At 43.9% G+C, this 27101-nt stretch overlaps 1 protein-coding gene and 1 long non-coding RNA gene across 9 annotated transcripts in view; both read right to left on the bottom strand.

Annotated features, from left to right (window-relative positions):
* LOC105016605 overlaps positions 1-11737 on the bottom strand; it is a 154146-nt gene extending 142409 nt beyond the window's left edge. For 2 of the 8 annotated variants that reach the window (XR_003777155.1, XR_002197999.3), the window contains exons 1-2: positions 11556-11737; positions 9860-10153 (exon numbers count right to left, since the gene is read on the bottom strand). This is a non-coding gene — a long non-coding RNA (uncharacterized LOC105016605). Of the gene's footprint in view, positions 1-8743; positions 8852-9859; positions 10154-11555 lie in introns of all 8 variants that reach the window. The other 6 variants (XR_002198000.3, XR_004574584.1, XR_002198003.3 and 3 more) reach the window with 6 other exon arrangements.
* Positions 11738-15441: 3704 nt separating this feature from the next.
* sox4b (SRY-box transcription factor 4b) lies at positions 15442-19138 on the bottom strand. Its single transcript, XM_010880544.4, has one exon. The coding sequence runs from the start codon at positions 18586-18588 to the stop codon at positions 17461-17463; it is 1128 nt and encodes a 375-aa protein (XP_010878846.1). The 5' UTR covers positions 18589-19138; the 3' UTR covers positions 15442-17460.
* Between the last annotated feature and the right edge of the window lie 7963 nt (positions 19139-27101).

Raw genomic sequence — 27101 nt, 5'->3', positions numbered from 1 at the left:
GTGATAAGGGTGGGTTAGGGCTATGATCTAGACAGGTTAGGGCTGTGATCTAGAGGCGTTAGGGCTGTGATCTGGGGGGTTAGGGCTGTGATCTTGGGGGTTAGGGCTGTGATCTAGACAGGTTAGGGCTGTGATCTAGAGGCGTTAGGGCTGCGATCGGGGGGTTAGGGCTGTGATTTGGGGAGTTAGGGCTGTGTTCTAAAGGTGTTAGGGCTGTGATCTTGGGGGGTTAGGGCTGTGATAAGGGTGGGTTAGGGCTATGATCTAGACAGGTTAGGGCTGTGATCTAGAGGCGTTAGGGCTGTGATCTGGGGGGTTAGGGCTATGATCTGGGGGGTTAGGGCTGTGATCTGGGGGGGTTAGGGCTGTGATCTGGGGGGTTAGGGCTGTGATCTGGGGGGGTTAGAGCTGTGATCTGGGGGGTTAGAGCTGTGATCTGGGGGGGTTAGGAGGAGAAGGATAATAGCCTTGCTATCTGTGGAACTGGGAAGGCAAGACACACAAAGGCTATATTCACACATTGACTCTCATTTGGAAAAATATTCTCTAACCTTTCTTTTCCAATCAAATCAATCAAATCTCTTTTTCACAGGTGACGCGATTGGTCAAAATACAACTTTGTGAAAAGAAGAAAATAATTGGTCTGTCCTGTCTAAACATAGCCCACAGGAAGTCGGGTAGTATTTTGTAAAATGGACTATATGCACGCTTGACAGCAAGTCACTTTGGCCAAAAGTGTTCTGTTATGGACAATTATTATAACAGGTCTGCGTTCACCATTATCAGAAATGTACTGGCATGAGAATGGACAGATAGAACAGTACTGTGTGTGTGTGTGTGTGCATCTGGTTAAAGCATTGACAACTTTGACTGCCAAATAAGGGTCAATTCCATTTGAATTACAGTCAATTCAGAAGAAATGTAAAATATTTATTTTTGAAAAGCATCTAATCAAATTGCATTTCATAGTGATTTCTGAATTGATGGGAATTGAAATTGGGCTACGCGCCACAACAACCGAATCCTGCGCATCACTGACACCATGACCCCTCAGATGACCCCATGACTCCCAAGATGACCCAATGACCTATAGTGAAGCCATGACGACTCAGAGCCTCAGGGCCAGTCCTGGGGCAATGACAGCAGCAGTGTATACACACACACAAACACAAACACACACACCTGGGGCACTGACAGCAGTTGTGTTTACACACACACAGACACACACACCTGGGCACTGACAGCAGGTACTGTCTGACAGTGGCCTGAGCAGGCCGACCGAGAATAGGCTTAACAGACCTTGTGATGAGGACGTTTGGATTTCAAAAGCCCCCCTCCATGGGAAATTTAGTTGTATCGTTCACACAGGCCAGGACAACCTCCCTTTTTGAAACAATGCCATTATCCCAGGAGACCAACAGACACACACACACAGCCCAGGGGTTTTGAAGAGCGAACCCCTGGGCTGTCCATCCGGACAATCACTGGACCATGGCCTTGCCTATGTGCTCTTTGTACCTACAGTTACCAAGGCAGAACCCAGAGTAGGGGGATGGCTCCAGCCCTGCTCCAGGAGACCTACCATCCTGTGACTCCAGCCCTGCTCCAGGAGACCTACCATCCTGTGACTCCAGCCCTGCTCCAGGAGACCTACCATCCTGTGACTCCAGCCCTGCTCCAGGAGACCTACCATCCTGTGACTCCAGCCCTGCTCCAGGAGACCTACCATCCTGTGACTCCAGCCCTGCTCCAGGAGACCTACCATCCTGTGACTCCAGCCCTGCTCCAGGAGACCTACCATCCTGTGACTCCAGCCCTGCTCCAGGAGACCTACCATCCTGTGACTCCAGCCCTGCTCCAGGAGACCTACCATCCTGTGACTCCAGCCCTGCTCCAGGAGACCTACCATCCTGTGACTCCAGCCCTGCTCCAGGAGACCTACCATCCTGTGACTCCAGCCCTGCTCCAGGAGATCTACCATCCTGTGACTCCAACACAGTTCCAGGAGATCTACTCTTCGATGCATTTTAACACCAAATTCAATGTATCTTGCATGGCCCCCTAAGAATACAAACGTCAAACTATGCCAAATTAATGCCAGCATTGGACATTCATAGCCCTGCTGTTACAAAGCAGCATTATAGAATAACAGTGTTGATCTGGTATATCATTTAAGGCCTGAACACTGATTTCAAAATCCCCCAGCAGGGCTAGGGCAAGCAGTTCAGCTGGGGTGGTTTGAATCCTTTAAAACTGTTTTCAACATGTTTCTTAAACTAAAACGGAGATGGAAATTGTCAAATTGTCATTATCATAATCAGCAACAGCACTGCTGCCCTTGTCAACATCATACCATTTTGTGGCCTCCAACACTGTAAGCAAATATCAAGCTACTCTCCCTGCTGTCTGGCCATGTGCAGAAACAGGCCTCTCTCCGTTGAATAACACAGCAGAATGCTTTTCATCGGTAGTCCAACAACGACTCAGAAAGACTTGTGAGAATGAACGTGGAAATCTCCTGAAAGGAATTCTTGCATTACGCATTCCTGGGGAGGGACCAGGACCAACTGCCAAAAGAGAGTACTTTGCATTACAAGACACAAGCCCTCATTCCTCACCCTCAGTTCCATTTAGGCCGTGTAATGGGGCGCTAGCTAGGCAGACAAAAAGAGAGTGTGGGAGGGAGGGACAACAGACAAGAAGAGAGGGTGGGAGGGAGGGACAACAGACAAGAAGAGGAGGTGGAAGGGAGGGACAACAGACAAGAAGAGAGGGTGGGAGGGAGGGACAACAGACAAGAAGAGAAGGTGGGAGGGAGGGACAACAGATAAGAAGAGAGTGTGGGAGGGAGGGACAACAGACAAGAAGAGTGGGTGGGAGGGAGGGACAACAGACAAAAAGAGAGTGTGGGAGGGAGGGACAACAGACAAAAGGAGAAGGTGGGAGGGAGGGACAACAGACAAGAAGAGAGGGTGGGAGGGAGGGACAACAGACAAGAAGAGAGGGTGGGAGGGAGGGACAACAGACAAGAAGAGAGTGTGGGAGGGAGGGACAACAGACAAGAAGAGAGGGTGGGAGGGAGGGACAACAGACAAGAAGAGAGGGTGGGAGGGAGGGACAACAGACAAGAAGAGAGTGTGGGAGGGAGGGACAACAGACAAGAAGAGAGGGTGGGAGGGAGGGACAACAGACAAGAAGAGAGGGTGGGAGGGAGGGACAACAGACAAGAAGAGAGGACAGGATAGGATGGCCATTTCAGAGATGGAAAGACTAGCGGTGTTTCTATTTTTTCCTTGTCCCTCTCTCCTTCCATCCCTCTCTCTACATCCATCCTTCCCTCTCTCCACACCATCCTTCCCTCTCTCCACATCCTTCCTTCCCTCTCTCCACACCATCCTTCCCTCTCTCCACATCCTTCCTTCCCTCTCTCCACATCCATCCTTCCCTCTCTCCACATCCATCCTTCCCTCTCTCCACATCCATCCTTCCCTCTCTCCACATCCATCCTTCCCTCTCTCCACACCCATCCTTCCTTCTCTCCACATCCATCCTTCCCTCTCTCCACATCCATCCTTCCCTCTCCCCACATCCATCCTTCCCTCTCTCCACATCCAACCTTCCCTCTCTCCACATCCATCCATTCCTATCCATCATCCTTCCTAAACCTCTCTATCTCACTTTCCTTCTCTCCCTCCCTGCAGAATAGCAGGCTCCATACTCCAAGAATGACTCTCAGGCCAGCCTGTCTGCCGTTTCTCTCCAAGGCCTGTTTGCCTGCTCCTTCCCACAAATGTCTGTCTGCTCTATCTCAGCACAGCCTGCCTGTCTGCTCTCTCTGAGAACTGTCTGTCTACTCTCTCCCAGGACTCCCTCTGGCTGTGTGTACATTCTTGTATAACAGTATGTCTGGTTGCATACTGTACTAGCTACTGTCTGAATAAGGAAACACAGTGTTAAAAAACGATCACAAACACAATAGGCACACACAGGCACAAACACACGCACACTGTCTGAGACAATGTCCTGTGAGAAAAATATGAAGTGTTATGAACGCAGGTAGTGTCTGTAGCCTTTTGGGGGTCCTAAGCAAAATCTGATTTGGGGGCCCCTCTCCACTAGTGGTCTGGGGCTCAAAAGCAGTCTGGGGCCCCTAATGGTCGGGGGCCCTAAGCGACCTCCCACGTTGCTTATGTCTAGGGCCGACCCTGTGTCACTTGCTTACAACACTCCATATTCACACTCACCAAAACACACAGAGACACATACACAAACACACACAAATACATGTTTACACAGACACACAAACACGCTCACACAGAGCCTCACACACTACCTAAAACACGCAACCACACAAAGACACACTCACTAAAACACACACTCGCTGGGTATGAATTGAGACAAAGAGAGCTAGCTTAGGTGATGAATGGAGAAAGAGTGTGGAAGGTAAATCAAAGTGTGTTAATCTAAGCTGTGAAGGAAATGCACCTACATCCTTTGGAAGCATTTAAAGTAGTTACATTGTAACTAGCCTATAATATATTTTGTCAGCTGAACTGACATGTGTTAAGTACAACCATTAATTGGAGCCAGCAGCAAAATTACATGTGGTTTAAAAATGATAAAATAAATTGAAAGGGATTTATACAGTTTAACTGAGGCAAGTCAAGTCTGAAAAGTTAGCTGTAAATTACAACTTTCACATTTTACGTCCCTGCAATTCAGCTGGCAGGAAACGTAGTCATGACAACAGGGTTAACACCCCTCCATGTTAATAGGGATCTTTAGTGACTGTAGTGAGTCAGGACACCCATTATAGACACCACCCTAAAGGCACCACTCAACGAAGGGCAATATCCCCGTCACTCCTCGGGGGCATTGGCATTTGAACTTTACACCAGACAGAGGGAAGAGTGCCTTTTTCTGACCCTCCAACACCTGTTCAAGCAGCCTTTGGTCTCCCATCCAGGGACAAAAGCCAACCATCAGTGGAATGCTACTAAAAGTGCTACTAAAAGCCTTTACCCTTTGACTAAACTAAAAGACTAGATGTCATGCTGCACTAGAAAGCTGATGCAACAACAAGATGCTCAAATTTAAATACAGCATACGTATGGAACCGCACAATGGCAAGGTACTCCTTTTGGCACTTGATTCGAGGCTATAACAATATAATAAGATGAGACTGGCCAATCACTGTGATACGAGGCGGGGACACCTCTGAGCTCCGACACGCCCTCGGACAGGGCCCCCTGGACTGTTTTGCTTCGATGCCAGTGTGAGATGTTTTTGGTTGCTTCACAGCAACACAGTCATTTGCTTTTTCGATTCTAAGTCTGCAAATCTGCCATCGGGTCTCGTTTACCTAAATGAAACTAGTTTTCCTCATAATGTTCACCCGGCCCAGACAAAAGTTGCCTGGACAAACCCAGAGTCTGGCTCTGTATGTCTCGTCTTAGATTCTGACTCTACGTGGGAGATTATCCCAGCCGCTGTGCATCAAAATCTAGTTAGTGCTCACTCTATGGGGTTTCAGGCTTGGTATCTGTATGGGCACTTTGTGACCACAGCTGATGTAAAAAATACTTTATAAAATAAAAATAAAATTGATTTTGATTTGATTGATAGCCACTGAAATTCTCAATATTTCACTCAACAAGTAAAGATTACTGATGGCCGTTATTCATCAATAAGGATATGTTACTCAATAAATACAAGAATAAAGAAGGAACCTCAATTTATCAGCAACATCAAACCACACAGCATCACTGCATTTTAGCTGCAGAGGATAAAGCTCTGATAACCCAATTATAGCAGTTTTAACGGCATTTCATTCGATGGCAAGATACAGGCTGATTCAACTTTACAATCAATCGAATTTCCTTGTCTGCATGTGACTATGCGTGTGTGTGTGTCTGTGTGTGTTTGTGTCTGTGTGTGTGTGTCTGTGTGTGTGTGTGTCTGTGTGTTTGTGTGGTTATAATTACACCCGGTAGATCCTAGCCAGCCCAGCAAACAAGCCACCCTAGCCAGATAAAGCTTGTGTTAGCCCGGACATAATCTCTGAACAGACAGACAATAGCAGATTATTTGCTCTGATAAAACCTGGGTCTATCCACAGATTAACACTGTATGGAGATAGTGAGAGCCAGGCGTATTTACAGCCTCAATAAATTACCCTTACAAAGAGCCATCTAAACAGGACATATTGGTTTGCTGTGTGTATGTGTGTGTGTGTGTGTGTGTGTGCGTGTGTGTGTCTGTGTCTGTGTCTGTGCATGCATGCGCATTTGTGTGTGTGTGTGTGTGCACATGTGTGAGTGCATTAAATACATTTTCCCCTGAAGAGATCCAGCGTCCATGGAAATGCAATCTATTCAGGTCTAAAACACAGACAACAAACAGTTCATCAAATTAACATAGCTTAGGCCTATCAATCCAGCACCAGTCTATTCTGGCCGAGTGGAGGTAAAGACGAGGACTTCTGCATGAGATAGTTAAAATAATTATAAACCTCTAAGGACAGCACAGGGTGTGTGGGGGCTGGGGGGTTTTTGGGTTTCTATCTGAAAGCTTTCCTGGTGTGAAGCTATTAAGAAATTATTCTGGTTCCACCCAAATGTGAAGAGGTATTAGAACACACACAGGCACACAATAAAACACACTAACACACACAGGTCACACACACACACAAACACGTCAGACATACACACAAATACATGGACACAGAGAGCTAAACACGCTGAAAGTTATCTCCTTGCTCCAGGCGCACAGAAGGAAAACTAAGCCTTATATGTTTTGCAGGCCCGGCCACAAGCAGCGTCTCGCTCGTTCGGGTTTGGAAGGTGGGGCTGCTGATGTCACAACCACTGGTAATGCTGGCTGTAATGTGTATGGGGCTTTATATGGGTACGTAAACCAGGTGGTTCGAATCATGACGGCTGATTGGCCGATAGCCATGGTATACGAGACAGTATACCACGGGTATGACGTCACATAATTTTTTTACTGCTCCAATTGCTCAGGTCCCCAGTTTATAATAGCAAAAAGGCACTTCAGCAGCCTTGTACGGCCAATACAACGCGACTGTGGGAGTGCCCATGACAATGATTGGACTACAAGACATGTCGTGACAACAATTTGATTTAAATAAAAGGCACATAATTAAAATCAATTACATTTTCTCTTCACACTAGATGACGAAGAAGCTTGTGTCCGACGTTCGCCGCAAGGCTCAGCCATTAGCCATGGTATATTGGCCATTTACAAACTCTGTGCTTCAAATCCTGCTGATTGGCTAACGGTCACAGTATATGAGACTGTATAACACGGGCATGACATGACATCACTTTGTACTGTTCTAATGGCATTGTTAACAAGTTCATAAGAGCAATAAGGCATCTCAGGGACCTGTGATATATGGTTAATATATAACGGATAAGCACCAAGTACAGATACTCTGCAATGTGTTGAGCCTAAGAAAAGCACTTAGCCGTGATATATTGGTCATATAGCACACCTCCTTGTGCGTTATTGCTTAATTAACACACCCAGAGGTGCAGTATTGCTAACAAACAGAAATATTGAAAGGAAATGAAAGAAAAGTAAAGATAAAGAGATACGCTGAATCTTAATTTCTTAAAACATGAAAATAATACTGCAGCAACAGGAAATTTACATTATTACGTATATTATAAATAATGGACATTAGCCGTAGGCTGGGGTTAATATTTTGTTGTTGTTGTTGGGGCCAAATGTAGTCTGAAATGTCTAAGTGGGATTGAGGCCAACAAATGACAGAAGCAATTTTAACGATAACAGGAGAATCTGAAACATGCTGCCATTGTTATGGTTTTGTTGACAAAGGCACATTGGGGATCAGAAGAGGAGTAGCAAGCATCAAGGGAAATAGAAATGACAATTCATATGCTGCAGTTCCATCGCGTGCGCAACGATGTCCAAGATGAAGGAAGAAAATGTGTTTGTTTACAGTATGGTCTCTGTTGATGTAATACTGGAAAATGGACCTGGCATTTTCTACATTAAGGATTCTAGCTTTAAACCTTGAACACGCTACAAGTTTGTATTTCCTGCTGTGCAAGAAATTTACTGCAAAAACAGAATGATCAAATGAAGAACATATAGGACAATGCAAAGAACATATATACCCTGTATCATTGCCCATATCTAGGAATACGATTCATTTCTATATAAATATTTTATATCTATGGGAAGCTTGTGATTATAAGTATTCTATATCTATAAGTATTTTATTTTTATGAGTACTTTATGTCTATATGCACTTTATATACCGTTTCCACAGGTACTTTGTCTATACGAAGAAGCAGACCTACGGACAGCACACAGTGACCGACATACACAAACAAAGAAGAAAACAGACAAACGGACATACAGAGAAAGAGACATACAAAGGAACAGACCGAAAGAGACCAACAGAAAAACAGAGAAAAGGAAGACAGACAGGCAGAGACGGATAAAGACGGACAGACAGACAGACATAGAAACAGACAGAGAAAGAGGAGTGCGACAGGCAGACAGACAGACAGACAGACAAAGAAAAGGGAAGAGGACAGACACTGTGTCAGAATGATGAGGGGTTAAGATGACATCATCAAATGGTTGTCATTGGCTACTACTCTCCAACATGTAATGATTGGACCTTCTATGTTTAGCGGTGTCTGTTCACTGGAAGGTGGCATGTGGTTAATTTCTGCAGTGCACACACCTCCTGACTTGGCTCCTCGGCTTCGGGCTCTTTGGGTGACTCCGAACCACACAGCCCTTACCATGCCTTGCCCTGGATTTCTCTACCTGTTTTTTCTTCTTGCTCGACCTGCAAGACATTGTTTGTTGAGACTTCAAGCTAAAATGATTATGTCATATCCACTGACTGTGCCAGAAAGAAGGCTAAAATGTGTAAATGTTTTATTTCTATGTTGTAAGGCTCTCATTGTATTTGGAAAAAGGTCAAATATACCACCATATATTTTTTTTATTTTTGCAAAAACAGCTGCAACACAGATAGAGTTTCATAACGGGTATTTGCTCCACTTGTCTCCTATGCTCTGTCTTCATAGCAATGCAGCGCGGCAAAAATGTGAAGCAGCTACTGCCCACTACTCCGTGCCTACATGGTGTGTGTGGCTCCATGCGCGCGGTAGGGGGCGGGGGCGTTGCCGGGATGCTGTGATGAGCCCCCCCTTGCGCGTTTTCATTGGCTTTCAATGACATCATGGAGGATGAAGGCTGTATAGTGAGGTAACTTCTCTCTCTTACTCCTCTCTCTTTCTCTCTGTCCTTTCCTCTCAAGGCATCTCTCTCAAAAGTTGAGTGGATTAAAATATATATATATATAATTACGTCATCCATAAATAGCTGGAAAATGAACCGATTCGTGGGTGAATCAGTCCATGTAATCACGTAAAGGTTCTCAATGGGCCACATCATCCTTCTGCACCCCCACCCTAACTCTCTCTTAGAACATTTCAGGGACGCTGTCCAGCTTTAGCCTTGCTGAAATACATAGTCCGGCTAATGAAATCAATTACCGCCATTACGTACACACATGCGACTATTTCACAATCTAAATTACGTCATAATTCTATCGACCGTATCATTAATAAATAAACGTAATACATAATGAACAATACCCATACACCGTTTGCAAAAGCACACATAACGAGCTTATGGTTACCACAAGCCAGTAAGCTAATCAAATATACTCTGGACGTGCAACAGAATCAAATCGTTTTGGTTAGCCTAAATGCAGTGCAAAAAGTTGGGAAAGTGTCACTCCACTAGTCCTCCTTTAGGAAATCACAAAAAAATTGAGGTAACCTACCCTCGGGGTCCTCGACGGTCAAATGAGACGATGGTTTAGCTTGGTGACCCTTTGCTGTGGCGCGCCAGGCAGATATAATCCACATCCGTTTCCATTGGATACAGAGTTCCGAAAGTTGTCAGGTAAATATAATTTGTAAATCCATCTTGTTGTTCTTCAAAGAAACTGCAACTGTTTAATAGATCTGAAATCCTGTTGTGGTGTTTGGCCCCGAGGTGCTTTTCCAATATAGGCTTCCCGATAAAAAAAAAATTATTAAAAAAAACTTTTATAGTATAGCGAGATTCAACCCACCTGAGGATACCAAAGGGGGGAAAAGTTAATGGGGTCTGTATTGGGCCTACGTTTGGTCACAACTAATTTGTTTTGGGTAATTTTCTGTAAGGAAACACTGAGGAAAATACAGGCAGTAATGTATGTACTCTTCAGTCCAAGAACCTGCATAGAAGAGCACTGAATAAATATTAATTATTTTTGCGTAACTGTTGATTCAAATATTATGTTTAGGAAAATCCTACAAAGTTCATTATCAATTTGCTCAACACTACACAAACGTGTCACGACTGTAAGATTAATAAATACATAACATTCAACATAAATATGTAATAGCATTCTACAACAAAGTACATTTAGCTTCTTCATTAAATCAGAAGTGTCGTTTCAGTTCTTACAATATTTGCTTTAGTCGCTTTGGTAGTTTAAATAGCCTACCGATTTCTTTCATTAAAACAAGGTAATTATAATCAACTACAACAGCTTTGCGATATACTGACTCTGTTCCACAGATGCTCAATTTGAAGCTCGTAAATGTGTTTCTAAAAAGCTAATTATCTCAAAAACCACGTGTAATACCAATTTAAAGCAATGGAATCCATTCTATTTATTGGCTACATCACAGTTCGAAAGTTGTGTTGATTGTGTTTTTTTCTTTACCACTTTTCTTCCATTCTTTATTCCGCTCCTTTTTCGAAGTATGATACAGAACAAAGAGGTCCTGTAACAAAGACAGTACACTGTGCTGTGCCCTATACCTGTTGCACAATACCCATTCTTCAAACTATCGAGAGTTGATCGTCCTTTACAAGTCCGTCCCGTTGTGGAATCATAAAAGGAAACAGTAGAATATTCGAGATAACAAGTTTGTTAGATATTTAGTTTGGTTAAGTTAGCTTAATCGATTGTCTGAATTAAGAAGCATATGCACCTGATGGCATTGTTCTTAATTTCTCACCGGAATTATCCATATCACTCTCAATTCCACAACGTAATCGTCAATGTGAATACTCCTGCAAATTAGTATTCGAAAGCCTATCTTATCCCGATATTTAAAAAAGTTAATCGTCACGCGTAATTCTGCCAACTTCCTTCACCATCCAACTTTTGACAGCTTTGTCTCTTCCAATCTACCCCTGGAGATAAACACTACTAAACAAAGAATTTTAAACTTCGATTTATTTTGCCTCATATATGGTAAGAATATGATAGTTGTTTAGGAATATTATAAATACATAAGAAAGCATCCATGGACTTCCCTGCAGACTGCGCTGCATCAGACAAAGGAACGCTCCTCTCCGCTTTGTGTTCTCAACTTTGCGAGCTGACGCACCAACTATCTGCAACTTTTTATTTAAATTAAATCCAAATACATCGCATTAAAGAACACATAAAGCCAAGAATTCAATTTGATTCCACTAACCTTTGAAGTGTATTTGTTCACGGAAGTCGTCGTTGCGTTTAAAAAAGTTTAAAAGTGCATATTTGGGCTGTGTTGTTGGCGCTCTTTGTCTGCACGTGTGAAGGGGATTCTTGGCCGCGCCTTGTTCATTTCAGTTTCAGTCCCGCCCTCAAAATATAACTAAACAACAACAACGAAGTCATTTATTGCTGTCTATATCACATGTAAGGGAAATTCGTGATATTAACACTAAAAATATATTACCCCTTCGTTATTTTTCTAAATGTTCAATCTATTTTACGCAATAATGTATACTTTTGTAGTGTGACCGTTACTTCGGTAACTCTTTGTCCAGATTGCTCACTGTCTATCCAACCCGTCTGCTCCTCACACTAGGGAAAACTCTGACGGTAACTGATGTAAACATACGTTTTACAAGAAGTAGGATTAAATATGGAGGTTTTATCACTATTCATATGAAGCTGAACTCCAACTCTAAAGATCTAACGGAGAGGAGTAAATGCTTTTAGAAAATAACTTTGTTATAAAATAAAATAGAAAATATGATCAATTATTCATCTAAAACTCCTTGTTATCCCGTCTCTGTTCAGAGCTTTCAATATTCACTAAATGTTTTTGAAAAATATGCATATTGAAGTGTGAAATACAAATAATTAAATAATTGCTGTTATTTATTTCATTGGGTGCATTGATTTGATTTTCTTTATATTTACTGTTAAGACGTATTCACAGTAGACAATTAAATACACAATGGTCATGTAACTGAAATCTTAAAGCTGAATCTTGAAAGCTCTAAAAGATTCCCTGCTGTGTAATAAACCAGTAGTCTGAAAAGCATGTTCTTTGTTATGAACTGCCATACAGCGTTTGCCTACCTGTGAGTTTTCATCTGTTTTTTGTTCAGCGCTAAACGGTAATTCTACTAAACGTTACATGCTTTATTAATTTAGTACACTGATAAATTGATAAAGGGATCACGTGCGTCGGCGGTAAACAAGAGATTACAGGGCTATAGACAAATAGCTGTAAAATACCAGTAAAGCAGGTCGTTGGGGGAGGGACACGCTCAGACCAGACGGTCTTTTGTAGTTCTTTCCCCTTACTCTTGACTACAGGTTCCAGAGGCTATCACACGGTGCGTGGTGGAGGTATTCATCCCCAGTAAACAGCGGGTGGGGGGGCAATCCTCTGACGAGAAGGGAGTGGGGCCTAACAAGGCTTTGTCTGTTTACAGGGATCCCAAAGAACTATGGTCGCCTAAATTACAGCCTTTTTACTTTCATGGTACAGAACTTTTAAGCCATAGGAATGCGTGTGCAATAGATCAGGAACAGACGGAAGAAGTGTGACCATCGGTTGTAAATAACGCGCTTCATAGTAGCGAAATGGAAGATGAGGAACTAGTACCACAAACGTGGTCATACTTTACCATCTGATTTGAGAAAGGCATGGGGAGACAGACAGCTTAGAGTTAAAAAGCCAGTAACCAAAAGGTTCCAGGTTCTGATCCCTGAGTGTTGTTGTGCCTTTGAGCAAGGCAACCCTAAGCACTCCTGGCTGTCACTCTGGATGAGCGTCTGCTAAACGACTACAATGTGAGTAGCTGTAGGTTTGATTCTTGAGACAACCTGTAATTAAACACAAGCATGCACTGAATGGACGGTCTCGACATCAGAGGAGCTCAGGTCAAAGCGAGGCCCTGTTGGTGAGCCATTCCACCAGCTGTGATCTAGTATTCTGTTTCAGGGGAAGCCACTGTGCCAGTAATGAATGGTCAAATCCTGGGTGACGTACGTACGCGGAGGCTTTGCCGAAATCAGTGGACTGAAGATGGGTTTGGTACCAGACGTTCTGTGTGAATTTCTGTTTGTGTCTCATATTTTCTAACAGCACACGCTCACCACCAATTTCTATATAATTTAGGCGGACCTTACATGTATTCTGTCCCTCTGTGTCATCTTCCACCATTATACCAAGGGAAATTCTGAGTGTTTGTAAATGTGTTCAGTGAACCAAAGGAGATTCTGATTCTCAACGAACATCATGGCTTTTAAAGAGACATCGTGTTTGTAAAAGATCTGTATGTTGACACATTTTGTTCACATGTTCACAATGTCAATGACATTAAATGAAAATGTGAACAAATATTAGTGAATTGTTAATTATAGATTGCTTGAACTGTCCTTTTCCGCTTACACCAGGGAATGGGTGTCCCACATGTTGTCACTTGTTACACGAACAGAAGCGAAGGTGTACTGCAATTCACTGCGAGAGATATACATTTCTTTCTGCAGATTTCATCTGTCACAGTTGTGATGTTCAGGAACGCATTCTTTGTACCTAATTATGAGGTGTAGGCGCAGACTAAACGTATGTGTTTCTTACTGGTGCCGGCTAGGGTACTTTGGTGGTTAGAACACCTGACCAGCAAATTAAAGGTTGCTGGATCGAATCACCAAGCTGGGTTCTGTTCCGGAGCAAGGCAGTTAACCCTAATTGCACCAAGGTCAAAGCTGGAAATTAAAATGTGCTCTCTTGTCTGCTATACCCCACAGCTGGCACAACAAGTGGGGAAAAAAGCTTAGAAAATACACCTGACCTGCAGACAATGAACACACTCACAGAAGGCCTTACAAACCAATCAAATCCACCTAATCTTAGAGTAGCCAGGGGTTTCCCCACTGCCTCTACCCAGGCAAGCAAATCCTTCCCTTCCCCCAAAAGAGAGGAGCCTGCTGAGGCTCTAGCCGGCCCTCCTACTGGGTCTCCACTGGATCATTGCCTTCATCTGCCTTCCTCCCTTGAGTCAGATGAGCTGAAGGCGACTGTAGCAGAATAGAAACAACTCTAACCATCAAATCACTAACCTGACCTTTTTAAAGCGATCAACTTTGTGGTTCTCAGATTGGACTGCAGAATTTAGGCAAGTTATGTTGATTTGGATGATTGTAAAATGACTGTAATGTCAAAATCCCAATATTCTTACTAGCATACTACTTACTATGAATTAATATACTCTTCTCAACTTTGCATGAACGTAACTCGTGACTTGTGCTCAGTCAACGCATCAACATAACACGCCCGTAGAAGCGCACAGCGCGTCGCCACGTCGTCCACAGACAAGAGCTGGAGTCCGGATTTGAGATCGGGCGTCTTCTGTCGGCGCCGTGAAAATTCACGGGGATCCAAGCGGTGAGGCCAACCCCGTTGCGGTGCTCTGATTCGGAGAGCGGGCCTGTGTACCTCAGCCTGCGTACATTCAGACAGCCAGACGGCCCATCCCCCCATGTGTTGACACACTAGGCAGTCTGGGGAAGGGGGAGGGGAAGGCGACGTCTGGGAGACAAACTGAGACCTAGATACACCACGCTGACTGCTGAACGCCACAACACTCCTAACTCCACCTGCCCAGCTTTGTAGAGGGAGCCCAGAGGCACTGGTTTTTTGGTGCTACAGTAAATACGAAAAATATGAATACAGCACACGGACTGATGTTGTGTTATTGAGTATTGCATGTATGCATACGTCACTGCGGCATCTGCGAGAATGCGTTACCGTGTGAACTTAAACCCACTATTAAACAGTAGATACCCATCACACAATAAAGCTTGGCACACTTTGTATGGGCAGTGTGTAATAGAGCCCACGCCTATGCCATCAGAGATCCCAAGCGATCACAATTATAGATGTTGAACGGTCAAATTAAGTTTATTAATATTTAGTTTGTTGATTGAGCACTATGAAAATGTTCTAATTGTATACATTTAATAGTACCTGCCATGTTTGTTTGGGTTCAGGAGTGTGTGATTTGTGTGTGTGTGTGTGTGTGTGTGTGTGTGGAAACATCAGGGTTGGACAGATTGAGATGACATATAGGAGGGGTAGGTTTCAGTTCCAGCTGATTTTTATTTCCTTCTTGAAAAAGTTATGTACAGAAGTATCTCAACAATCTGACAGGCAGTGAATTGACACGATTAGCTGGCATGAGTTTCCCCCTCAAAAATTTTGTTATGGTATGATTAGACAAAACAATAATCTAAACACAGCATATTGCACAGAATGGGATGAAAATAAAGTTAATATATTTAAAACTGTATATATAAAAATCCTGAACAACCACCTTAAACGTAAGTAAGGATGTACTGTATAAAGATAGCGGTTCTAGTGCCTGTCATGGAATAGCTTAACAACATACATAAACACACAATCTTTTTGCTTATGATACAGTCAAATGTACAATGATGTTTTCACGTTTTCCTCATTTTCTTATATTTTTAAAAACACAACAGCTATAACCTGAATCTGAAATACAAATGCTATTCACCATGCCATAAGATACTAAAACAATTATAGCTAGTTAGCCAACAAGTAGAAAAGATTAAATATTCAAATATAGTGAGATACGCAGTACATAGTTGTTGCGAACTCAAATCGGCAATTTGAATATGCTTTTTATGATTTTATATTATTACATCCAGTGTTTGAAAACCGAATGTCAATATAAAAAAACGCCAAGATTTTTTTATTTTTTTTTATTTAAAGCTACAATCTTTCTTTATTAGGCAAGATTCTAAAACGAAATGCAGAAGTGTGGCTGCTCAAAATACTTGGTGTGTTGAAGCACATGTTTACAGGGGTATTGAATAATGTGATACTGTGTCTTTAAGAAACCTGCAGATTGATACTGTAAACATGGACAGAGGGCCGATTTGTGAGATAACCGACCACCTGGTTCTTAAAATTAGGAAATCCAAACAGCGATATACACCGATTGACACCCCCTTGATAGATATTTGTACAAAAATACACTGAGAAAATAATCAAACGTTTCCTCTCTTTAAGTGTCAAAAGTCTACATTTAAATATAAAAAATCAAAAGTTACAACTCTAGCCCTTCTTTCGGCGAAGGAAACAGACGGTGCAGAAATAACATGACAAGACCATTACAAGAAAACTAAAATAATACGTCGAAAATGTTTTGGCCAGTATATAAATACATCATATAAAAATGGCATCTGAATAAATGTACAAAAGAAAACTCGAGGATGAAAAAAATCGGTGAGGTTTTCTACAATAACCTACATAACATCTGAAAAAACATAAAATAATTTTGGTCCTGAATCGTAGAGAAGTGTATAAAGTTCAGCACAGATTCGAGTTGCGTTTGAATCCTGAAGTTAAGAATTAAAACAGCTGGTGATTTTTTGTTCCTTTTAGGTAGAAAGGAATCAAACATAGCGCCATCTATCCATTTAAATAACCCTAACACTAGTTGTAACTGTTCGACAGTCTTACATACATCTCAGTAAAAGAGTGGACAGGTAACATGCGTTTATCTTTTTTTAAAAAAATGTTTGACTTATAGGTCAACCCACCTGGTTCATAAATCCATCTCGATGACAAAAAACTGCCCGACAAGCCAGCCTATTTCTGTACCTCTTTAAGTCTTATGAAGTTCACTTGGCGATCATAAAAAGTTTCTCAAATGTCCCTTTTAAGTAACATTGATTAAAGTATAGCCGACCTAAGCCCGCCCTCGTTATATTCGTGCAAATCAATCACAGTTTTCCAGTTCTGATCGAGTGTTTCTTTCAATAGGAACTCGATCACTCCTACTCAGGGCGCAACCACATCTTCCCCTCTCCGTCGAGGCAATACTTCAGCGTACGCTTTCTTGTTGCCATGTCTTATCATAACAGTCCACAGTTGATCCTTGAAATAAAAAGCGAGTTGTTCTCTCGCTTAGTTGAACAGTCAGCGCTAGGGCTTCCCGTCTCTTTCTCGGCGGGAGAGACCCTCGGCAGAGGCTACGGCATGACACAAACTCACTTTACCGGAATCCCTTTTTTTTGCTCAGTTTATGGTGAGACAAGATTTCCTGCTTGAAGTCGTCTTGTTCTTTCGCTCAATACGTGAACACCAAGTTAGAAATGGTCGACTCTAGCCAGTCTCCTGAAATCATCTCGCTCACCTCAGGGGTGCAGTAGTCGGGGAACTCAAAGTGAGAACCGGAGCCCGACTCAAAATTAAAATCCAAGTCCCTGTCCAAAACTGATGAGCCGAAGCTGCCCAATGACATGCTGTCAAAACCGGGACTCGGGTTAATGTCCAACAAATCATCCTCAAACTCCTCATCCGAAGAGGAGGACTGGGACGAGGACGAGGAGTGAGAAGCGGACGGAGTAGGAGATGAGGCCCGCATGCTGGTGTAGTCTTCCGAGGCGCTGGAGGCAGACTCGCTGCCTTCCTTGTTGCTGGCTGCAGCGTCCTCGTACAGGCTGAGGGGATCGCTGGATTCCGCCGAGCTACTGAGCGTGGGGCTGGCCGGCACCGCTGCAGAGGACGGGCTCACGCTGTGAATTAGGTTGCCGCTCCCGAACACATGCACTCGCTTTTTCTTGTCCGGTATTTGTTTGGCAGCAGAAACAGACTTGGATTTGTAAAGAGAATGGTGATCTGTGCCAATAACTTGTTCTGGAAATGCTGTTTTGGTGCCGTTCCCAAAAACTATTTTATGAGGTTTGCTGGATGATTTTGAGCCACTCTTTTTAGAAGACTGTCTCATGCTGGTGTTACAGTTGCTACCACTGAGCTTGCCCTCCTTCTCACTGGGTTTAGAGCTGCTGGACTTTACCTTCTTTCTGGGCCGGTACTTATAGTCTGGGTAGTCGGCCATGTGCTTGAGTCTGAGCCGCTCTGCCTCTCGTATGAAGGGGATCTTATCGCAGTCTTTCAGTAGCTTCCAACGCTTGCCGAGTCTCTTGGATATCTCCGCGTTGTGCATGTCTGGCGATTGCTCCATAATTTTACGCCTTTCAATCTGTGACCACACCATGAACGCGTTCATTGGCCTCTTGATGTGACCAGTGGGCGTTTTGCACCAAGCGGGATTCAGTTTTCCGTCCCCCGCGGAAGAAGCCGTGGAACCGGGGCTCGGGGAGGAAGCCATGTCCAGATCCATTGCTCCGGAATCGGACGACTCTCCCGCGAACATTGCCTCGGAGCTCTCCACGTTACTTGTTTTCTGTACCATCGTTACAATTTAAATGAGATAGCGCCTTCTTTCTCTCCAGTTCAGATCGACACTCAAAAGAAAAGTCAGATTTCTGACTCACAGTTCTGGCTGCCAGTGTCAATAAAACAGTCCTGAGATGTGCCGAACGAACCGGCGATGTCTATTCCGAGTCACAGGAATCCGTTTGGTAGGCGTTTAAAACGTTAGATACGTGTTATACGTTCTTTTTCGAATCTCTGTATTATGGAAAAGAACCGACAGTGTAAAACTGTTCCAGTCACCACCACTGCGTCTCTTTCCTCCACCGACAATGATTTATGTAGCCTAAGCTATTCAGCCCTCGCTGTCGTGTAGGACTTAAACATGTGCTGTTAAAGCTGCCGAAAGCAAACTGTGCGTCTTTGTGAGCGCAGTGACACTGAAAGCGTTCCAAGTTTTTAAAGTAATGTAAGTCTTTTTCTGCATAGCTTTTCTTTCCAAGCACCATGCGGGAAGAGTCTTGTTTCACTAGATCTAGGGTCTGCCTTCCATCTGCGCTCTCAGTAAGTTTCAGCAGCCTCCAATTTCTTTCCGTGCTGCTTTATCCCTTTCCAAAGATATAACGGCGATACAATTCAGCCAATCCGATGCTGTCTCTACGCTGCCTGGTGCCAAAACCACGCCCAGATTATTCTCATTGGTCCTAAAAGGAATCTAATAATAATCAGCGCGTGCAATGAGGAGCTTTATGTCTGACCTCATTCCAGTATACAGGACAAACTTAGTTTTAAAGAGACATACTTATGTTTTGGACTTTTTTTCCACCAGTCAATAAGTATATCATGAAGATTTTGCTATACCGAAACCAATTCATTGCGACTGAATTATACGGAGTTCTATCATTAAGAGTATATTGCATAGGTTTAACACGGATAGCAACTTGTAAACCAGTTTGGACTATTATGGTAAATTATGATATAATTGCTTGAGATGTAATAGAAATAGATTATGACTTTTCATTATACATTATACAATAATTACATCGTATAGCTATTGCTCTTCAATAATATAATGTAACAGTATATTTCTTACATAGTAGTTACAACGGTGACAGACGTAGCCTATAGTTATATCGGCATACCGTTTTTTTTTTTTACAATAACAAACATGGCATGATTATGAAACGTCACTCAGTTGAGCGAGATTTATTTATCTCCAGCGCGAGTGCATTCAGTTCAAACTCGGCTCGCAAACACGGAAATGTCAACACATGCATGTGGAGTCTATGGTGGAGTTGTAACACTGGTGAGAAAAGAAGTCTCCACTTTCACCGAGCTGCCTCCGAGAGAGGGCGGAGCCGCCCACCAGACGGGCGGTACTTTGTCACATAACGCACGCCCTGCGGTCAATGCTGTAGCCGGCAGAGCAGTGAAGAGGGAGGAAGGGAATATAGGCGCACACATGCAAGCTGATACTCCGCAGCACACTTCGTTTTTGAGACAAGAACGGTCAAAGATAGAACGGTGGGCACAGGGGCAAGGTGGATTTGAGATTTGCAGCACTCTTACGCACACGCATGTAGTCGTCAAAACTACCACAGTTGCGGAACACGCAACAACCTTCGTCCTCACATTTACACGAATATAAATGCATTATATTTAATGAAATCAGCAAATACAGTGTCAAAAAAATACACATTGAAATGCGCTATGAAACGGGTATGTATACCATTAAAACAGCCTATGTTATTGTCTGAGTAGCAGTGACGCGTTTTCTGCTGTCACTAGATGGCAGAGCTGAGCTAGAGGACAGAATTGCTCGTGTGAAAGAGGTTCAGACGGCTCTAGACCTTGCACACACGGGAGGGGAATTACATAATGTTATTTAGACACTCAGTCAGTCGAACATTGTTTTTCTCACAGTCAGTAACTACAGCGAGTGTTTATAATTTTAAAACTCCAACTACGTCAAAGGCCTATCACGTGAAATGAATTCTAGAATTCAGCCTCAGCACATATGTGTCTGTACTACTGTTAGCGGAATTATTGAACTTGCTTGCTTACAGTAATTGGTGTATTAGACTCATACTGCCCGTGAATGAAGCGTGGTGGGGAAAAATGCCATGCGACTGTAATAGTTAAACTCAGTAGATGTTTGATGCATTCCAGCGAGCACAATTATGCTTAATATTGCCTTATATCTGCCCGTATCCAAGTAAAGCACCGGTAATTGCGCTCCAATTTGTGTGTTCATGGAGCATGACTGGAATATAAATGGAGTGGTAAACTCGTAAACCATAGAGCTCGAAGCGAACACATATAAATAAAATCCATAGCTTGGAATCTCGAACCATGGCAATTTGATGTGGCTCTTCCATTAATATATTTATATGCTTAAGTCCGGCTTCCACACCTCATGCATTTATCTACTGTCCTTAATACAAAATAACACTAATAATAGACCCAGTAGTACTTGGAGTCTTTGAAATCGAGGGCTGAATAGAACAATGGCCGAACACCTGTGGGGGTGTCGAGTTTTCTGTCCACACCTTGAGCAGATGGTTTATAGCGCATTGTTACATTCAGTATCAAGGATAAAGACACATTTAGTTGTTTCTCTATAACTAGCTCAAGGAACGAACTGGATTTTATACTTGCTCTTTTGTGTGTTTGTGTGTGTGCGTGTGTGTGTAATAGGATGTGTGTGTTTGATATGGAGTGAAATAGAGCGTGTATGCGTGCGTGTATATTTGAATAGGAATCTTCAATGCATTCAAACTTTCTTTTACGACTTTTGTTAACGTGTGCGCAGCTGCCACGCGAATGCTTAGAATGGGTCGCGTGCCAGCCCTAATCACAACAGGTGTTTCGCGCGCGGCTCCCTCTCTTCGGCTTCTCTCTTTTGGAAAGTTCACTTGTCCAACGGTTGGTCTGAACTCTTTAAAAACTTTACTATCTAAGCGCTGACATTATATTCAATGCAAATTTGTATCATTTAAAATTGTAGTTTTGTGTTTACTTAAGGCTATTAGCCTTATTGTTGTTATGTTATACATTTTCTTGGCCTTTCGACTTTTTTTTCGTAATTTTTTTTCACAGTGCCCACAATTTCCCTGAACGCCCTTAAATTGATGGCAGGTTTGTCTGGCTCTGCAGGTCAACCAGTCAATTCACTTTGACAATAGCCATGATCAAAGTAACCATATCGTTAAACAAATAATGTCTCATTATTTCTATGCCAATTTCTTATAGACGGATGGTTACATTGTTTGGAATTGCTACTTTTGTGCACATCACCACCAATACGTTCAGTTGTGTCTTTATGGGCATGGTGTCAAAACCCATCCCTGATGGATAAGGGGAACTGCAAAATGAATGCATTGTATTGATGTCCTCTACCCTTTAAATCCCACGCTCACAAATGTACAGTTAGGATTCAAACATAAAGATGGGAAGGGGGGGTACCTAAAAATTCACAGACTGATCCCTCCTGACTACTGGATAGGCTTTTAGCACCCCATTAGGTCAGCAGTGGTTGGTCCTGGTTATGAGACTAGTTGGCCTGCTTGACAATTAACAATGTTCTCAACTAATCCTTTCCAACTGGGTTTTTGACTAAGTAATCTATTGTTCACATTCACCTCGGAACACAGATGTCAGGTTAGGATTTGTTCAGGACATGTTATGTTTCTGTGTTTTGTTTAAACAGCAGTACAACTTTTATCAATTGTTTCCATACAAACCTGCATTATTCACAGTACAAAACAGAAGGCAGATGGTAGCCTGCATTGGCCATGATATATAAAATGATTCATATATACATGTTGAAACAGGTGTTGTAGACAATGCTTATCTTATCCAGGTAGCAGCTGCCAGGCAGGTCCATTAATGATTCCCAGAGCTGCCACTTACCCGTGGCCATTGACAAGAGCACATTGTTAAGTGTCAAACTCTGATTTCTGAAGTTCAGTGGGGTTAGTTTGAACATCTGCCTGTTTCAAGGCTGCAGGTTAAAATGTACAAAGGCTCCACACCCAACCACCCACTTTAGGGTTGGAGGTGTTGTTGCATCCACCCACACACACACAGAGCGAGAGAGAGAGCGAGAGAGAGAGCGAGAGAGAGAGCGAGAGAGAGAGCGAGAGAGAGAGCGAGAGAGAGAGCGAGAGAGAGAGCGAGAGAGAGAGAGAGAGAGAGAGAGAGAGAGCCGATAATGTTTACAGTCTGGAAACCCCAATTTGAATGTAATAAAATCGACGAATGAGTGGACTGTAGAAAATAGTGGCTCCCTTAGTAATATAAACCACTGAAATGTAAAATCAATCCTTCCAATGATGCATCTTAATTTTACTGTTTCATATAGCAGGAAAATGCAGCAGAAGGAAATGTGGAATATTCCAGGGTTTATAATTCATGGACATTTTGTAAGGGTTGATACAATTTTTATTTAGCAAATCAAGACTGACACTTTAAAGTGGAAATTACACTTACCAGACGCTCTCATCCAGAAGCAATTTACTGTAGTTACTGCAAACTTTTATTTTGTACTGGCCCCACATGGGAATTGAACCAGCTGTTATTGTAAGTGCCGTGCTCTACCCACTGAGCTACATGGAGCCCCAAGTGTAACCTCTGGAAGCCTTTTGATGGTACTTCTGCATAAACATTTGCATATTCAGATGTGCAAGAACATTCGGTCAACACAAGGATGATTTAATAAAGACACAACACCCGTAAGAGCTTTCCTCCATCCTAAACACGTAAATGAACCAGGAGAGGTTAAATCCATTCAGTGCTGTAAGCATAGTCCAGAGAAAGACACTTAAAGGGGAATATCACCATACTTTTGTCCACTGACACACTCACCTCTCCACCTGTTTGAGGGACCCGTCTGTCCCTCCCTGGGGCATTTATATGCGTCGCAAGGCCTCTCCTGGTCCACCCCACCCCCAAACGCCCCCGCAGCTCACGTCGACCGGCGGTACAGAAGTCTGAGTGTCGCATTCCGCGCTGTGACACCTTGTGAGACGTGTCATGTCCGGGTCGCTGTGTCGCCGCTCGGGAAATGAGAGGCGCATATATTACCGGGCCATGTGAGCGGAGGCGCACGCGCTAGCCCTGAGAGGTGACCCCCAGTTGTCAGTGTGTGTCAGCCGCGTGGCCAGGCCTGACAGCAGAGGTGGACGTCACCGGGGCTGCGGGCCCCCCGAGGTGCACCGGGCTCAAGGCCTGAGACAACAGTCCGGGGAGAGGCCAGAGCAGAGACCCTCCGTCTTCTCTGAGGTTCAGTGCCTCCTGACTCCAGGGCTTTCATGGCAGACCACTGGGAGCCAGAGGCTGTGACTGAGATGACACGCTGCCCCCTCCCTGGGACTGGGGGGTCGCGGGGGTGCGGACAGAGACAAGGGCTGGGACCCCTGTTGTTGTCCCCCAGTGCTCACAGGACCACTGCCTCCTGGCTGAGAGCTGAGAGCCAGGCTGACACCGGGGTAAGGCAGAGACAGAGGTCCCAAGGTGGTCCTGGGCCATCAGTTCCAGCAGAAGTTCACTGCCTTCTGTTTGAGAAGGCTGAGGTCTGAGGCAAATAGACAGCTCTGACACGGAAGGAGTCATGATGCCCCCCATATGTTCCCTCTCAGGGGGCTTGATAGTCTGATTCAGTATAAGGTTGAGAGGGCAGAGATTGAGGGTCCAGACCAAAGGTTGCAGGCCTGAGATTATTCAGTTATGGTTAGTTGACAGGCTTGAGAGATTTTGCCCTTTATTATACTTTTAACATGTATGAAAGTCAGTGGAGATGGCCTTTTGTATCATTTATGTCTCATCTGAATTGATGGCACAGGTTTCCTTTTAAAGACTGGTGTTAGATGAACAGCTTTTAGGTGCCATCAATCTTTCCTTGTCAGGAATTGAAATGACACTTAAGAGAATTCCTCCCTTGTATTTGCGAAAGACAAAGGTACATTGGCTCCAATTTATCCAGCGAACTGACAAACTGGTTCCACACCAATTACAGACTAACAGCAGTCTGCTCACACCTGACAGACAGGGGGAAGTGCTAAGACAGAAAAGACGTGAAAAAGTGTTTGTGATTGCAAAGGGGAGGGCTTTGGGTGGCTTGCAATTTTAGCTCACTCACTCAGGTGAACAAATTCAATGCATTCTTGATCCCCCAAAGGGTACGTGATTATAGTTATTGCAGAGAGGTTGTAGCATGTTTCATATGTGGCATAGGAACAAAATATGAACCCATAAAATACACTAAGTTCCACATAATAGCTTCAGAAAACTCAAAACAACCAGCCAAGACATCATTTAGAAACAATTAAATCAAGTATATTATGAGGGTTCGTGAACTTCTCTCAGTGCTGGGCCCCAAGTGCTGCTGGGATTCATCCTAACCCTCAGATCAGGAAGTGAGTTATACCTGGGACCCTAGGTGGATGCAACTATGGCAGATGGCATTGATAACTAAAATATAGAATACAGGGCAGAATTCACAGAGTACAGAGCAGGAGTCATAGAACATACTGCAGGAGTTATGGAGTATAAAGTGGCAGACATAGAGTGTAGAGCATGAGTATATAGAGCATGAGTCTATGGAGCAGGAGTCTATAGAGCAGGAGTCACAGAGCAGGGGTCTATAGAGCAGGAGTCCATAGAGCAGGAGTCACAGAGCAGGAGTCTATAGAGCTGGAGTCACAGAGCAGGATTCTATGGAGCAGGATTCTATAGAGCTGGTCACAGAGCAGGAGTCTATAGAGCTGGAGTCACAGAGCAGAGGTCTATAGAGCTGGAGTCACAGAGCAGGGGTCTATAGAGCAGGAGTCACAGAGCAGGAGTCTTTAGAGCAGGATTCACAGAGCAGAAAACTATAGAGCTGGTCACAGAGCAGGAGTCTATAGAGCTGGAGTCACAGAGCATGGGTCTATTAAGCTGGAGTCACAGAGCAGGGGTCTATAGAGCAGGAGTCACAGAGCAGGAGTCTATAGAGCTGGTCACAGAGCAGGAGTCTATAGAGCAGGAGTCACAGAGTAAGAGTCAATAAAGCAGGAGTCACAGAGCAGGGGTCTATAAAGCTGGAGTCACAGAGCAGGGGTCTATAGAGCAGGAGTCACAGAGCAGGAGTCTATAGAGCAGGAGTCACAGATTAGGAGTACAAAGAGCAGGAGTCACAGAGCAGGAGTCTATAGAGCTGGTCACAGAGCAGGAGTCCATAGAGCAGGAGTCACAGAGCAGGAGTCTATAGAGCTGGAGTCACAGAGCAGGAGTCTATAGAGCTGGTCACAGAGCAGGAGTCTATAGAGCAGGAGTCACAGAATAGGAGTCAATAGAGCAGGAGTCACAGAGCAGGAGTCTATAGAGCTGGAGTCTATAGAGCAGGAGTCACAGAGCAGGAGTCTATAGAGCTGGAGTCTATAGAGCTGGAGTCTATAGAGCAGGAGTCTATAGAGCTGGAGTCTATAGAGCTGGAGTCTATAGAGCAGGAGTCTATAGAGCTGGTCACAGAGCAGGAGTCTATAGAGCAGGAGTCACAGAGTAGGAGTCAATAGAGCAGGAGTCACAGAGCAGGAGTCTATAGAGCTGGAGTCTATAGAGCATGAGTCACAGAGCAGGAGTCTATAGAGCTGGTCACAGAGCAGGAGTCACGTCAATCCAGTGGTGTTGTCAAGGTGATGTAACTAATCAGTTACCTGGGAATATTAAGAGCCTTGCCTAACTAAAGATCCAGGGGAGCTATTCAACAGAACCGGGTTCAAAGAGTATAAGAAATCCTTTGAAAACCTAAGTGTCTTCTTTAGCTAGATCAGAGAGCCAGATGGGCTAGGTTCACAGTCTCTCTACTACTGGCTATCTATCTATTATTGGCTCCAGACAAACAGCCAGTCTCAATTAGGCACAGATAAAGAACAGGAAAAATATTTCAAACAGTGTTTAAACCCAGGTGCAATGACTAGGATGCCGGGGAGCCTCTCTGAGCTGAACTCATGGGCAAAGCAATTACCCAGAAGTCTCCATGTTGCACTGCGCCGCCTCTTGGCTCTTTTTCCCCACTCAGTCAAATTAAATGGCCTAGTTCAAGCCACTTGTTTAGCAGCCAGGGCTGTTTGACGGAAATTAAATAAACTGGAACTTAAACAGCTGCATTCAAAGACCCCATGGATGTCAGGGATGCAGCTGTGAGGAGGAGAGAAGGAGAAGAGGAGAGGAGGAGATGCGGAGAGGAGGAGGAGATGGTGAGGGATTAGCTGATGTAACAGTTTTACATTCCAGGAGCCCAGTGGTTGTAAGAAAGGAGAGCGGATTAGGTTCCTGGCCTGAAATAGTGACATTGTGAACAAACAAGCTCATCATCAAATGCTTTGGCGCCCTGCGCCTCTATGCTGGCTAACCTCTGAAGCATGGTTGGTCCTGGTCACTCCCGGGATGGTGCTGGAAGTGGTGCTGGAGGGCCAGTAGGGTGAACTCTTCCTTCTGATCTATCTAAATACTAATGCCCCAGGGCATCTTTCAGAAGGGATGTTAAAATGGGTGTCCTGACTGTTTGTGATC

This window comes from Esox lucius, chromosome 16, assembly GCF_011004845.1.
Source record: "Esox lucius isolate fEsoLuc1 chromosome 16, fEsoLuc1.pri, whole genome shotgun sequence".
Classification (NCBI taxonomy): domain Eukaryota; kingdom Metazoa; phylum Chordata; class Actinopteri; order Esociformes; family Esocidae; genus Esox; species Esox lucius.
This window is presented reverse-complemented; position numbering and strand designations above follow the sequence as displayed.